The 15,364-nt window shown below is 42.5% G+C and overlaps 1 protein-coding gene across 2 annotated transcripts; it reads right to left on the reverse strand.

The window, feature by feature from the left end:
* Positions 1–5,321: 5,321 nt before the first annotated feature.
* Positions 5,322–13,986, reverse strand: b3galnt2 (beta-1,3-N-acetylgalactosaminyltransferase 2). 2 transcript variants are annotated; one of them, XM_040034384.1, is made up of 12 exons: positions 13,674–13,986; positions 12,984–13,110; positions 12,480–12,580; positions 10,411–10,637; positions 10,062–10,157; positions 8,968–9,078; positions 8,771–8,849; positions 8,107–8,290; positions 7,647–7,772; positions 7,292–7,451; positions 7,155–7,211; positions 5,322–6,310 (listed from the first exon to the last, which is right to left on the reverse strand). In XM_040034384.1, the coding sequence occupies exons 1-12, from the start codon at positions 13,780–13,782 to the stop codon at positions 6,173–6,175; spliced, it is 1,515 nt and encodes a 504-aa protein (XP_039890318.1). In that variant the 5' UTR covers positions 13,783–13,986; the 3' UTR covers positions 5,322–6,172. The 2 variants fall into 2 exon arrangements, with proteins under 2 accessions (XP_039890318.1, XP_039890319.1); XM_040034385.1 differs by having other exon boundaries at positions 10,411–10,610; positions 13,674–13,984.
* Between the last annotated feature and the right edge of the window lie 1,378 nt (positions 13,987–15,364).

Below are 15,364 nucleotides of genomic sequence, written 5' to 3' on the forward strand. Positions count from 1 at the left end.
TCAGTGGCTTCTGTGACATAAAACAGTCGACATGGTGAACACAGTCATAAAATCCCCTGAAATGACCAAAAATCTACAATGTTCACCCTCCCGAAACTACTACCACTGTGTTCAGCGTTTTTGTTTTGTTTTTGCTTTAACTTCTCACTGTGTGATAAATGTTCACGGCCCAGTGGCTACAGAATAATCAACCATCAGCATTTACCGTAGATTGGTTCTCTGTAAGCCTCTCTTTCATGCAGCTGTGTCTGCCACTTGTAGAAAACTTCCCAGAAAAATGAAGCCTTGATTCTGCAACTACAAGTAGCTTTCCTCAGGTGCCTGAACTAGTGGTTACTAGAAGCTCTGTGATGGAATAAAAAAAAAACAAAAGAAGACGAGAGCCATCCTGGCAGAGGAGGTTAAAAACATGGAAAAGAAACCAAACATTAAACAGCAGTTAACCTCAGACAGGCGTTCATATGATTGTAGAGAGCTGAGACTTGGGAGGATCCAAATGAGATATTCGGTTTAATCAGTAAGTGGGCAAACCTGCTTACTGTTAACAGTAAGCAGGTTTGCCCAAGAGAAAATGATCCAATCTTTGCAAAGCGAGCAGAGGGAGGGAAAAGTTGTCCGTTGACACTTTGAAAAACTGGTCTTTCATTCTCTGAAAAGCCTGAAAAACTATTAAAACTCCTGGCCAATTGTTGGGGACCACCATCGACTGCAAATTTGGTGTGCAGTCAATAGCTCCAGGCTGGGCTGACACAAAAGAAACCACAGTCTCAGACTTCATAGTAATGAAAAGAAAACATGTCATCCTGGTGGCACGCTGATATTTTGGCAATAACCTTTGGACAACAGTGGAAGAATAACCCACACTTGGTTTTGGATTTACAGACACTTCCTGTTAGCAGGGTCAATTTGATGTGGATGCAAAGTTGGGCTTTCTTTGTAGATGTTTTTAAAACCACTTGATTCATGGATTTCATAAAAAGCTTCCTTCATTTTATAATATTCATGTCACCGATCCCAGAACAACATGTTCTCATGCATAATTCTGCCAGCACTCAGTTGCTTGCAAAAAAAAAAACCAAAAAAAAAAAAAAACCTCACTGCGTCTTGATGTCTTATCGGGGATAAAGAGGAGCAACAAAGTGCTCACTTGTTTCCGCATGCAATCACTGTAGCTTATATAAATCTGTCTTCTGAGCTCGACATGGCCATGTGCAGATACGGCGCTGTCTGAAGGGAACAGAGACACCGGGGTCATTTCTGCTTTGATTTGAAGATTACACATAACGACAGATATCCAGTCTTACAAACTGGGGCAAGAGGTGGGGTTTAAAAATAAATGTAGCGTTCATCAGGTAGGTGAAGTCTACAAACATGCTTTTGAGCTACATTACATGACTCGCAGGGAGCAAAAGTCATCCTCTAAAGCGCAGAGTTTCTTTTAGAAATCCATCAAGTGCAATCCTAAACAGAAGGAGAGCCCATTTAATGCTGAACTGAGGGGGAGAAACTATTCACTGAGCTGACATCGTGGCATTTCTTGCACACATGGTGTCACATCAGGTTACATTAAATGACTGAGTGGTTTCCAAGAATCTCATCATCATCATACCAATGAGCTAATTCATGATCCTCTTAAGACAGAATGACTGTCAGTAATGGTTCAGTAATGGCTCTACTAATTATCTCTCACAAACACTATCACAGTAAATCTGCCGCGTTACTGCAGCAGGGGTCAAGTGGGCTTATGAAACTCGCGATTCACTCGGCATTTCCACGGCTTTATCAATGTAATGGATTAGCTGGACGACGCCCTCCACCTGATGTGTCACACACGTCTCACAGCTGCGCTCTGCAAATGTTTGGAAAAAGAAGAGGGAAAAAAAAGGGGGGGGGGGGGGGGGGGGGGGGCAGTCATAACCTCGCCAGGCTGAGACGCTGTAGAAGCCATGGAAATCAGAGAGAGACGTGAGCGCGGTTTCAAATTGGGAATGAAACCGTTGCCCCATTAGGACATAGTTGTGCATCTAATAATATCTCCTCATTCCTGCGAATCAGAGTCGGGCAGAAATGCTGGTTTTGGAATGCCGGGTGTCATGAATAAATGATTTCCCCCTCGTTTTAGTGCACAGAGAGGAGGAAGAGGAGGAGGGGGGGAAGAGAAGAGGAGGCTGATTGACAGAAATGTGTAATGCTTTGCGAGGAAAGTCTAAGAATCTGGAGATGTTTGAATAAGTATGCAGATGCATGGCTCTCAGCACACTGTAAGCTCCTGAGATCTGAGACAGCTGTGCCTCATCTGAATCCAGGCGAGTTCAGTTTAAAACAACAGGTAGGTTTTAATATAGTCTCTAATGTAGGTAAAATCAGACACACTGCTACATGATTCCAAATCTGTCTGCTTAAAGGGTCATTTTGTTATTTTGGATGTGACAAAGTGTAATTAGCTGTACTTGCAGGTTCTCAGTCATCCAGGTCAAGGTGGTCTAAAGAGCTTTAAAAAAAAAAAAAAAAAAATGAGACAAGTGGACTTCTTGAAGTTTGTTTTATCCAACGGGCTCCTTTAACTCCAATAGCAAATGTTGAAGAGTCATGAATATTGAACCCACAGACCCAGTACTGATCATGTGATGTGAGTAATCACACGAGCCAAGGTGTGAAAAACAAAAGGCACAGGTTATTACTGTCACCGGGGATTAATGTTGAAATGAATTGTAATTACTTACCATTTCAAATTCCATATCAACATCTTTTATTTTTGCCTTTTGTTCGTGTCCTCACAGTTTGGAGTAAAATCTTTTTTCATATTAAAACACATTTGCTGATAATGAGATCAACCCAGATACCCACTGCACTCATGGTGTCACCAAATGTAGCATTTAAATGCTAATGTTACACCTCAATATTTCTGCTTTTGCAGGTGATACTCCACAAACTACTGCTGTTGATGACCATGCCCAACCCTTTATGAGCACAGTGCACCCATCTTCTGATGGCTGCTTTCAGCATGGATCACTCCATGTCACAAATATTCTCAGACTGGTTTCAGATGGCGTCCAGAGTAATATGATCTCAATCCAATAGAGCACCTCTGGGATGTGGTGGAACAGGACAGGTGAAGCTGTCAAATATGCAGCAAATGGGTGATTTTATAAAGTCGATATGGACCAACATTTATTAGAATGTTTCCAGAACCTAGCTGGATCTGCCATGAAGAATTAAAGCAATTCTGAAAGCAGGGTGCAGCTTTGTACTCGTAAAGCTGCAGTGATGTGCATGGAGACTGTAGATAATAGAAACATGTATAGCTGAAATAAATTAAAATAGGCAGATACATTAAAAGGAAAATAATCAGCAGTTAGTTTGGCTAAAAGTAATCAATGAAATGGCTGAAAGTAGCAGGTCAAGAGTTGAAATAGCCAAAAATAATGAACTAACATTAAAATTCTGACCTGCTGAAGCATCAGTATCAAGAGTCCAAATATACCCAAAGCAACATAAAAACTTCGGCTGCAAGGAAAAATATTGTAACAATTCTGTAACTGTGTGAAATTGTAGGTATAAACTCAGACTGGCCTGTGTGGGTTTCCTCAGAGGGGAAAAAAAAGAAATCTTTAAATTGCTCAAGCAAAAATTAAGTGTCTGCCAAACCCATCCCGAAAATGAGACTCAGATTTGTAATGTCAACACATTCTCGTATTCACTCTGCACCACGAGAAGATGAGTTTTTGGAAGAGGTGAGACTAACGATGAAAAGGATTTTATAAATACAATTAACTCCAGCGCCCAACTTCCTTCTATTTTCTCTGAGCAGCGCTTGTCACAGTCTAAACGGATGATTGCACTTTCATGGCAAAATATTAATAGAGTGAAAGAAGTCAGTAGTTCAGGGAATTGTACTCTTGTCGTCACTTAGAAAAGATTACATACACGCTTGAGGGCATAGAACAATTCAGAACGTGTGGGGTCTATTAATATCAAACGTATGAATGAATCACAGATTCTGGGTCAGTTAGATGAGCTGAGATCTTTTCGTTCCGCTCGTTTTACTGCTGTGGCACTTTTACACTTTGGCTTCTTTAGCCTTTAAGCGTCCAGCTTTGAGAGTGTATATGTTCACAAGTATTGATCGCTCGGAAAAACAAGGAATTCATAAGTAGTGTTCCCCCTAGACGACATCACTTTGTACCTTCTATCTCTTGCTTAAGCCCAAATAGGAGCTCATCTTCCCTCCAAATATGAGGAAGTTCATAATTACACGTTATTCTGAAAATGAACAGTGGCAAACGTAACGGAAGAAAACACTCAGGAAATACGGCCGAGCTGTTAAATTATTATAATAATAGAAAAGCCTGAGGAGATTTAAAGTGTAATACATAACTGCAATCTGACAGTAAACACGGAACAATTTGTTTCACACGATGACAGATTCTGGTGAGGACAGGACTCGAATAAAAGGATTCAGAGGAGATGAAGAATATCTCTAGAGCTAATAATTTAAACATTTTGCATGAGTATCCCTCCAGCGCTCATCAAAGTTTAGAAAAATTTAATAACTTCTTCCCCTAAAGAATCATCGGCACGGAAAGCAGAAGTGACCTTTTTTTCCCCTCCCGTCAGTGTGTCATTTCCACGCTTCTCCCAGTTCACAATGAAGGGCTTCGATGTGAATCAGCGAGAAAGGCTGATGGGGCGGAAAACGCCGCGCTTATCTATGCTGGAGAGTGGAACAGATGCGGATATGACTTTGTTATCATGCTGCTCAGTGAAAGAGAGGAGGCGAAAGGATACGATGGGAGGGAGGAGGAGGAGGGTGGTTAGGAGAAGAAGAGGAATGCCTGCTCGAATGTCAAGTTAAGTGCAGGAACAGATTTCTTGGCAGGTGGGACGGGCCTAAATAAAACAAACGACTCAAACTGTCCTCCATTAGTAAAACATTCAGCATCATCTTTCATTATTTACCCCAAAAAATAAATTAATTAAAAAAGAAAGAAAAGAAAATATACAGGGAGGAAATCTAATTGTGGGGACTCAGCATCAATCACATGGCTAAACAAACAGATCCCCCTAAAAGAAGCATGTGTCCAAAGAAGCCTTGGTCTTATCGATTACATGAAAACACTGATCAGTTTGGTGCCAACACATCCTCTGCTTCAAAACTCCAGCGCTGTTACTCTCTTAGGAGAAGAATAGGATTCCTGTTCCTTTTTAAGTGGGGAAAAAAAGGACCTGTGTGGTCCGTATCCAGTGTGGACTGAGCACAGCAGCGCCCCCAAGTTTACTGCGTTCATCGTTCCCAAAATAAACAACGAGTGAGCCATTAATCTCTCTCAAGTGTTCTTTATTACCTTTGAGGAGGCTTTCATAAAACCGTGTTAAACGAGTGAGTCTATTCCACAGTCGCTCCGACTGCTTTGTCAAGTTCCCCCAAAAAATCTGTCAATATCACAAGTGTTAACATAGGTACAGTATGACGCCTAACAAATACAGTAAGGCCACATCACTATCTGCACAATAACAATTACAGTACAAACTGTGTGTGTGTCTGTGAGAAAGCCCATCATAAACCTACAAACTGTAAAGAAGATGAAAAGCTTCAGACAATAAATTTACAAAACATAGCAATGCAGAGGAATCATCGTTAAAACGCCATCAAATATCTGCATTAAACCAAAAAAAGGTTCAGCTCTGTCTCCAGAGTACCAACAATTAGAATAAAGTACTCAGTCTCACAGCAATCACCCTGAACATGATGACCTTCACACGCTGGTATTGCACATGGTTCTTGTACCATCCCTGACAGTTACATTAATAAAGCATCTTTTCATCTGCAGTCTTCCCACATTTTGACATTTTCAAATTTAATAACCGACTTCATGATACAAATACCGGCAGGATGCTACAGCTAAAGGTGAGGTCTTTTTTTCTTTAAGCTGCAAATGGTTTATGTTGTTAATATTACGAACCTGCAAAGTTTGACATTATTTTCCCTACAGAGTGTCCCACATTTCCAAATCTAAGTGTTTTTTTAATAATATAATAATCATAATTCTAGTAACTGACAATGGCTCAGTTTAGTGTTTTAAGAAAATAATATTACAGAAAATGACCTGACAGCTAGTGTCGAGTGCATTTTACCCACAGTGTCACGTAGTGAGTGTAGTGTGAACCACATTCAGTGGTCCCAGGGGCATCCACAGGGGTCTCCACAGGCTCTTTTCCTATCCCACAGAACGTGCAGCTCCTTGGCCGTGTGCTGGGGGGACGACAGCATGTCCAGGTAGCACTCCTTCTCGCACAGCCAGCCGGGATCCTGGCAACAGGAAGGGGAATAAAATTTATTTAATTATGAGGCGGACGCTGGGTCACATTTCTCTCGGGTTAAATTGGCAGTATTTTATTTTGATATGCTCCAGGTTACAAACATTAAACCAGTTAACACAATTACGCCTTTAAACTGCGACTCCACTAGCAAAGCTTTTTTGCCGCATGCTCGTAATAAAAATGTTAAGCTGTAAAGCAAACCGCATATTGAATTACTGGTAAGAGAAAAACAATCATAAATGTTCATGCCTCTTTGTTGCACTTTTTTTCTCCACAGAAATCAAATTGTACGTGCTTAGCAGACTAAGAAACTCAAGGGTGAGAGGGGGTTTTATCATTTCAGTTCACATTTTTATTTCACGTTGTGTCTTTTGCTTGCAGAGCCTATTAGTGAGATGCTAAAGTTTGGCTAATGAAGCTCAGAGGACCAATAGTGAGTACAAATGAGTGCAGTTTTCTTTTTGTTTCGCAGTATTTGTTTTTCTCTTTGTCTTACATTGTTTAACAGCTCTAAGTCATATAAAAAAAAACAATGTGTTAATACACAGTATCTTATCAATATTGCTGTAAATTTAAGTATCATTTATATTTACAGCTTGAATTCAGCTGCCATTTATATTCTGAGAAAAATGTACACATTAAACACATTCATATCTGTACCTTTCTAACATTTCTTAATGCCAGACGCTGACCTTTATCAGTCTGACGTTGATAAGGGAAAGTGAAAGCACTGGGCTAAGTTGTATTTTATGCCAGTGTTAGACTGATAATAAAGCAAAACAAATCATTTATGTTTTACTAAAGCTGGCAGTTCATACCATTCAGCTTCTCACCTGATATTTCTGAGGCCCAACAGCTGCCATCCATATCCCCATGCTCACATCTTCTCCCTGCAACGAGACATCCAGGATGGGCTGCTCACGTTATGATCATGAACGTCGGACGCTCTTATTTACCATTCGTACTCTACCTGGTAGGCCTTCAGTTTCTCTGCATTGTTGGCAAGCCACTGGACCAGGTCACGAGAGACCACATAGCCAGAGCCGCAGGCAAATGCCGGGTAGGCTGGACTCGCGTACTCCAGCTCCTGCCACTTCCCAATGCGATCCACTGCCCAGCTCTGCCTGAAACTGGGTCAGGATGGCAGAGACATCATCATCAAATACAGTCTCCATTTCAGGTGACCTATCAGCTTTTTAACCGTGCACAGCGTTCCCGTTTCTTTGCTCCAAAACTCAGCTGACAGCGCACTGAAGTTAAACTGTAAGCACAAGTGGACACAAAGTATACGCTGTCAACAGGACCGGACGCCGAACTGTACTTACTTCCCCCACCAGAAATTGCTGCGTTTGAGACCCTTGTGGTCAATCTTCATTAATACAGAGTCCACGTCGATGTAACAATCATCATCCGTCTTCAGCAGTAGATTAAAGTCAGCGTTTCCCACAGACCTGCCGGAGAGGGAATATGCAGCCTTAATTAAAGCCCACCCTCTGATTTTATACAATATCCCAGAGTGGATTTACTTTCAAATACCAGCGAGCATGAAGGGCAGGAGGTCTGCACATAAGTATAACACTTATCACATCACAGCTTAAGACCACTCTGTGTATTTTGCTTTATCTGATGACTCAGAACTCTACTTCTTGACTGAGCGACTGCAGTCGTGATTTTAACAGTGAGACATTTTGAGGCGTCGGCACACTTTCATTTCAGGTTGCTGATTTCCTCAGAGGGCCCAGGCAATTTGGAGACAGAGAATCGAGTCATTAGCACTTGGCATACCATTTATAGAACTGAAGCAGTTTGGAAGGCACGTTCCTGTAGGTGTCTACCACATCTACGAACACCATGTCGCCATGCCTGAGGCTCTCCTCCTGCAAAGTGGCATCCTCCTCCCTCAGCCTGGAGGCATGGCGCTCCATCCTGGCTGGGCGGCCCCGCAGGAGCTCTGACAGACCATCTCCATCTGACGCAGAGTGAGGAAAACATTCGGGGTAATCAGAGAAAAAGTTGTAATAGTTTTTGTGCAAATATTATATTTATTCAGCCCAAATTTTTTAATAACCTAAGGCGCTTGAGGTATAATAACTTTAATTACCATCGAGTAAAACGATATGAAAAAATGATAACGTTTGGCACAATGGGCCATTAGTTCGGTTCTTCAGAGATGCTGAATGATGGATTTAATTTTGTTTTGCACAGATTTACACCAAATCTGCTCTTATGATTCAAAATGCAAACACATGTAGGTAAAATCAATACTGGAACAGCCGGGTGTTGAGGCTATGAAAATGCTATTTTCTATTTGGAACATATACAAAAAGCCTGCAGCGCGGTGAGCGGCGTTTTTCGAGCTCTTACATCTGGTCTGTTTTTAAAAATGTGGCTTTGATCACACAATTACCATATAAAAAAAGCGCAAAGTTTATTCTGCTGCAGGACTAACCATAGATAGTAAATGTGAAGCCTCCAGCCAAACCAGGAAATCCAAGAGCACTTCTATGAGGCAATATCCCCTCTGCAATCTGCAACTCCAAGAAAAAGAGCAAAAAAAAAAAAGTTTTAAGTTATTGGAAACTTGAAAGAGGAATGAGAGTGCGTTATTCATATATCTCCTTCTAGATACTGTGTGCGAACACATACAGAAGAGATCTTTAGGACGCCTCCTCCATCACTGAGCTGCACGGAGGAGGAGTTGACTGTGGTCAGTGCGGCAGAGTCGAGACTCTCCCAGACGAGCGTCCCCTCAAACCCCTGGAATAAAGACAGATGTTATGGGTGTGCTGTCCAACGCCATCTCATCTAAATGATGTAATTAGCTACCATCAAGGACACTGCAGACTTGGAAACTTTAGAGTGGATTACATTATGCTTCGCTACAATGTTAATGAAAGATTAATTTAACATCCCCTGAACCTAGCCTCTGCTGCAGCGATGTACCGGTGTACTCTTGTACCCCTGACATCACCGTCAGGCGTACGTGCAGACACGGGGACGGCTTTCGCTTGGCGGTGCGTGTTAAAGCCAGGACATCGTGAGCATCAAACACTTTTTTATGCACTGATGTGTTGCTTTTCTGCATCAGTTCAGGTTGGGGATGTTTACTTATGCAAAGGTAAACATCAAATTCAGCGCGAGGTCACCGTTATATAAATATAAGAGGACAAAATGAAGCGAGGCTCTCCAAAATTTGGCTCTCCAAACAGATACTTATTCTATTTAACATCAACCTCAGTCAGTGAGCTCATACACATGAATGCCTTCATGTGTCCTCCTCTGATTTGGGGGGTTAACCTCTTTAAATCTGCATGTGGCACCCATTCACATTAATGATAAATCCCTTCTGTTAAATAAATTTATAAACTCCTGAACTTCCATAAGTCTCGTGTGTTTTTCTCTTTTAGTCTCCTCCACAGTTATCAACCCGAGCAGAGCTAATGAAAACAACCCAAAGATCCCTAGTTTGATTCCAGGAGGAGACACAAATCCCTTTGTGGCTGCATCAAGAAAATCCAGGTTAAAAAATAAATTAAAACAAATCTGTCAAATCAAATATGCAGAGCTACCTGCTGTAGTGACCCGTTGTGAATAAGAGCAGCTGAAAGTAGCTTTCTAGTACTTAAAAAAAATAGAATAAACTAAAACAGCTTCTGCAGACTTATATTCCCGACTGGAGGACTTTTACTCCATTTTTCTTTAGTCGTGGCTACAGCTCAGAGGATCAGCGACAAACTGACCTTCGGCAGGATGAACTGCTCCACTGGTTTGTACCACATCCAGTTCACCAAGGTCCCCGTGCTAATGGAGCTGAAGCGAGCAGTAACCACAGCCTCCTGAAGAGGAAAGTGCAAAAAAAGAAATATTCAAACTTTTTATCCATAAAGAATTCACAAAGATGCCGTCCTCCATACTGAACACAGCCACACACTGCTCTGTCAACAGCAGGAGTCTAAAATGAGCTGAAGTTTGTTCAACAAACAGCAGCAGCACAGAGTCCTCCAGCTGCCCTCGGGCTGCGTTTCTACCGAGCTCCACAGAAACGCAGCATACGCGATGCATTATGCTCACAGGCCAAAGCCGCGTTACCTCCTGGTCCAGCTGGAGAAGCTTCACCGTCACGTTGCTCTGAAGCTCGGCTCGGGTCCCGCTGGGAAACACCCCTAGCCGGGTTATCACCACCGGGTGGAGCACCTTGAAGTCCAGGGCGATGGCAGACACGTCGGAGGGGGCGAGCAGCGAGGGATCAGACACCGTCACAATCTCCATCTCTCCGTCCCGGCCTGCCGCTGGGACACAGAGAGGGCAGCGAGTCACTGCACAAGCACACATGAAATTTATTACAATCCCAACACGCTGACTATCTTTCTTTTTTTTTTTTCTCATAGTGATGAAGGGAAGAGAGAAAGCATTCGGAGAAGGTGGCGGACTCTGGGAAAGCTACACCATCAGCACTTTGAGGAGCGGCTTCTTCAGGACGGCTGTCTTCAAAGCGAGCCCCTGCTTGTGAGCGTGCTCTCTTAATTACAAAAGAGCAGTTTATTACCCGAGAGATCAATGAAAAGATCGAGGCTGTTAAAGCGAAGCTGCAAAGCCCCCCCACCCCGCCCCGCTTTCACTTTATGTGCAGTCTACACAACTTCTACAGCTCCTTCCAAAATAAAGACAATTAGAGGCAAAGAGGAGCAGACGTTTTATCACGGCAAACGCTTTTCACGTTAGCTGAATGGGACTGAGCCGCAGGATTGTGCTACCACTAAGAGACAATAGACAAATCATTTTGATCGATGCTTTATTCCCTGGAAACATGACAAAAATGTGATTATCAAACTATCATACATTTTTATCATTACATTTCTGTCGCTTAGGGTGTTTATGGGCAATTACTTCAATATCAAGCACCAACTATAGGCTGCATTGGGCATGGCTCATTAAATAGATCATAAATCAAACCATTATTTTTATTACTGGCTAGTGGATGAACATTCAGTCTAAAAAAAAGAATAAGTACATAAATAAATAACACACAAAAAAAGAACTCAGTGTGACGTCTTTAAAGTGCTTGTTTTCTGTAATAGTTCAGAATTCAAAGGCAAAGACAAAAATCTTTAATTACATGTCAATCAGTCCATTCATCTCGTGCTGTAGTGTGTTTATATCAGCTCTGAAATCTCAAAACCTTCAAACATCATTAAATATCTCACTATTTCTCCTCGATTCAAAGCGCACACACACACACACACACACAGCCGGCAGCAGGATTACTGCTCTGAGAAGCTAATTAGCATTCACCTTATTGTAGTCCAAAAAATAAATAAATAAATACAAAAAATCCCTGTGATGAACGCGGAGCAAACAAACACATTTCAGCGCCACAATTAATTGTCCACTTAACGCGCGCTTTGACCTGAATCCTGCGTCAGGTACCCCGACTGTGCTTAAAAAGCTGCCACTGCCTCTTTCTCTTCCAATCACACGGAGCATCACGCGCACCCAAAGCCTGCCTGCCATTCTGAAGCAAATCACGTCAACAACCAACAGCCATTAACGCAGTGGAGGGCAAGAGAAAGGGCTGGGGAACAAAAAAAGAAATAAATAAATATATAAGTAACGCATTGCCATGACCCCAAAGGCCACTGTGTGAAAAGCCCATTCTGATGAGCTGTAATTATGTTTCCATGAAGGCAGCTTAACGCCAGTAAAAGTGGAGAAAGCCGGCTCAAGTGGACGGGATCGGCGAAGGCGACAGACGTTAACAATTACTGCCGATGTTCAAAACTGACTGCGAGGGAGTTAAATTATTTCATATAGTGTCTGCTCTGCTCTTGTGCAGCTCTACTTTTCTAAGTGTTAAGCAGTTCTAGTTACCCCACCTCCTCTTCCCTCAGCCCTGCAGCAGCAGTGAGCATTTCTGCTTTGGCCTTAGATATACAAAAGGAAGAGAAAGTTGTCCTTGAGCTGTGGGAACACATGAATAAAAAGGTGTTTCACTCTTTTTCTCAACAGCCATTCTTCTCATTCTCTCGACTCCTCTGCTGTTATCCTGCCTCCGCTCCCCTTTGACGACCGTGCACGCAAGCAACAGATTGCCGAGAGAATTAGAGCTGCAGTCAGATGCCTCTCCCCTCTTTTGCTTTTCTATTTTCCCCCTCTTTTACCTGGCTCGGTGAAGTTCAGGAGGGAGCAGGAGTAAGGATCTTCTCGGTCATCCTCTGGTATAGGACACCCATGTTCCCCCACGATAAACTTCACCCCCACTCTGGATGAGAGAAAACAACAAAAAAATATGTAACAACACCACAAACACTGTGACATATCCCCCCGTTTGTGCAATATTCGGCTACAAGATTTCTAAAGCTTGTCCATCTATCCAACCTGCGTTGCCATGGTTACCGGGGGGTTGCTTAAAGGCCATCACACCTTATCTGTGCTCGGATCGCTCAATGAGAAGGAAATGGACAAAGAGGAAGAATGAAAGTGAACAATATTGGCCGCTGGTCAGGTAAAGATAAAAGGCTTGATGGGGCTGTCAGTTATTTGCTGCCAGCTGCTGCTGGCTTCATCCCCCTCCACTATATGAATTTGACATGGTGAGAAAAAGAAAGGCAAGACAAATCAAAACAAACAGAAAAGCTGTGAAGTTGAAGGTCCAGCCTGCTGACCTGTGCTGGAAGTGGGGGTGGTGTCTGAGGTATCCCAGCCAGGTCTCTCTTATCGCCTGTCGCAGTCCATAATGATGTCTTGCTGACAGCACCCCCACCAAAACTTCATAGAAAGGTAATGGCTCATCTGCATTGGAGACAGACACATTTCACTGAAGATGACCTCACACAATAGCAGAGTACTCAAAATGTAAGGGCAGATGTAACATATGGATAAAAAAAAAAAAAAAAAAGAAATCTAACCAGACCGGTTTTCCTCTCATACTCAGTTTGCGGTGACTTACTGCGATGCACCCCGTGAAGATTAATGTCCTCGTGCATTAAAAGGTAGTTAGTCTACACTGATCTGATGGTGAAGCCGCTTCACACAGCCAGCGTGAGGGCTGATAATGAGTGATAACCCGCTTCAAGCAGCCACGGAGCACAGTAGTTGCACTGTAACACGACGAGAGACTATCCCAGCAACGCCCCGCACTATTCAAATGTTACATTCACCTCTTTTTCCTCCGTAAAACACACATTAGAAAACACTCATTACAGTCACTGCCGTTAACTACCTGTCCACACAAACACACTAACTAGCAAACTACCACACCGGGGCGGTAAAGGCAAAGTTAACCAGCCGCTCGAAAGGAAAAAAAGTTGCGAAGCTGAGGAGGTAAAAGCCCGGGGTAGTGGCTAAAAAAGTACCCGAGTATGTGTTGTTGTCCAGCGGGGCGGAGGAGGGTCGTTGTGCCAACCACAAGTGCACCAGGACGGCGACAGCACAGGGAAGCAGAATGAGCGCTAGCCTCCGCATGGACGGAGCCCTTCATTCAGCCGGAGCAGCCTTCAGCTTTAGCGGCGCGGAGCCTACCTTCCTCGAGCCGCACGGTGCTGCGCGGTGTGAGCTGCTCCGTGTGTGCGCTTCATTTCAGCTCCGCAGCTCTCCGCCGGGCTCTCACCACTGCCTCATGTCTGCCTCCGCTGCTCGATGAGCGAGACCAATGGGAGACGAGGAGCCCTACCGCGGTGCACTCTGGGAGGTGAAGTTCAACCCTGTAGCCAATCGAACGAGCCTTAAACTTGACATAGTAGTTCTCTAGGTTAATAATAAAAATAATAAATCATACAAATGTATGTTCTGGTCCTTTCTCAGCTTAATAAAATTACTTTTATTCTTTTTACATAGCTTCATTATTATCAATATTATTATTTGTAGGATTAATAGTAATAGTATTTAAAAAATATTAAGTATTACATTACTTTTTTAAAACTCTAGCTAGTGAAATAAAACTATAAAGTACATGCATCTAGTACATTTACTTAGCTAGACTAGCATGGAAAAAAAGACGCAAATTAGAGTGACAAATACTGGATATTTAGGGCCAAAAAAAAAAGTTTTTATGTGATACAGTGGTCCAGTTCCCTTTCCTCCATCATACTGTGTACAAAGATAAATGTGTTGACAACAGCAGGCAACACTTTCTAGCATTTAATGTGTCTCCATTAAAAATAAATCAGCCTCGTGCTGTTTTATTTTCCACTCAAATCATATTAAAGTCAAGAGTATGTTAATTTAAGTATGTTCACTAAATATTTTATCCCATGTCCCTAAAACAAATGAAACACTAAAACACTAAAGGTGCGTCCTATCCCATGATTATCACATAAAGACATGTCAGTTTGGTAGGTTTGTTTTCCTTTACTCCACACAGTAAAGTGAGGAAAACACTGTAAGCAAAGACAAAAATTAACATATGAATCATTTCATCCTCTCTAAACCCAGGTGATGTGTTCTAGCATTAAGAGCGCAACTTTATCAAAAGCTGTTCCCCTGTGCTGCACATAAATCATTTAAATGGAATCTTTTGTGCATGGAGACGAACGCTTGAGGAGGATTTCTTTTGACTCGGAGAGCACCAGTGTTTTCCCGGAGGAGGAGGAATGGATCACCCCACTGAAGAAAAAAAACAATCCCTCTACAGTGCTTGTAAACATTTTATTTGTATTGATTTAATGGAATTCCAGCGTTTCACAAATGCCATTTCAGAGACCTTACCGCCCCTCGGAGTGAAAAAATAATGTGACGGGGAAACACTGCAATGTGCTGCATGTCAGTGCTCTGAGCAGAATTCATTGAGAAGCTGCTGCAGAACACCATGCTGTGCCTGTAGATGAATAATCTTATCAGGAATTATTACTATTCTGGTAGACTTTGGGGGCCTCACTGCTCAATTTGGAAAATTGCTCCAGTGCAGATACCCAATATTAGATAACCCACTGCCCCAGGGATAATTACTTTCCTGTGCATTTTATAATTCTTTTTGGACTCGTATTCATAGATCTACTCATTAGGATGATTTAGTTCTCTCCCCGCAACACATTATTCATTTGAAAGG

The sequence above is a fragment of the Simochromis diagramma genome, unplaced genomic scaffold (assembly GCF_900408965.1).
Source record: "Simochromis diagramma unplaced genomic scaffold, fSimDia1.1 OVJJ01000481.1, whole genome shotgun sequence".
NCBI lineage: Eukaryota > Metazoa > Chordata > Actinopteri > Cichliformes > Cichlidae > Simochromis > Simochromis diagramma.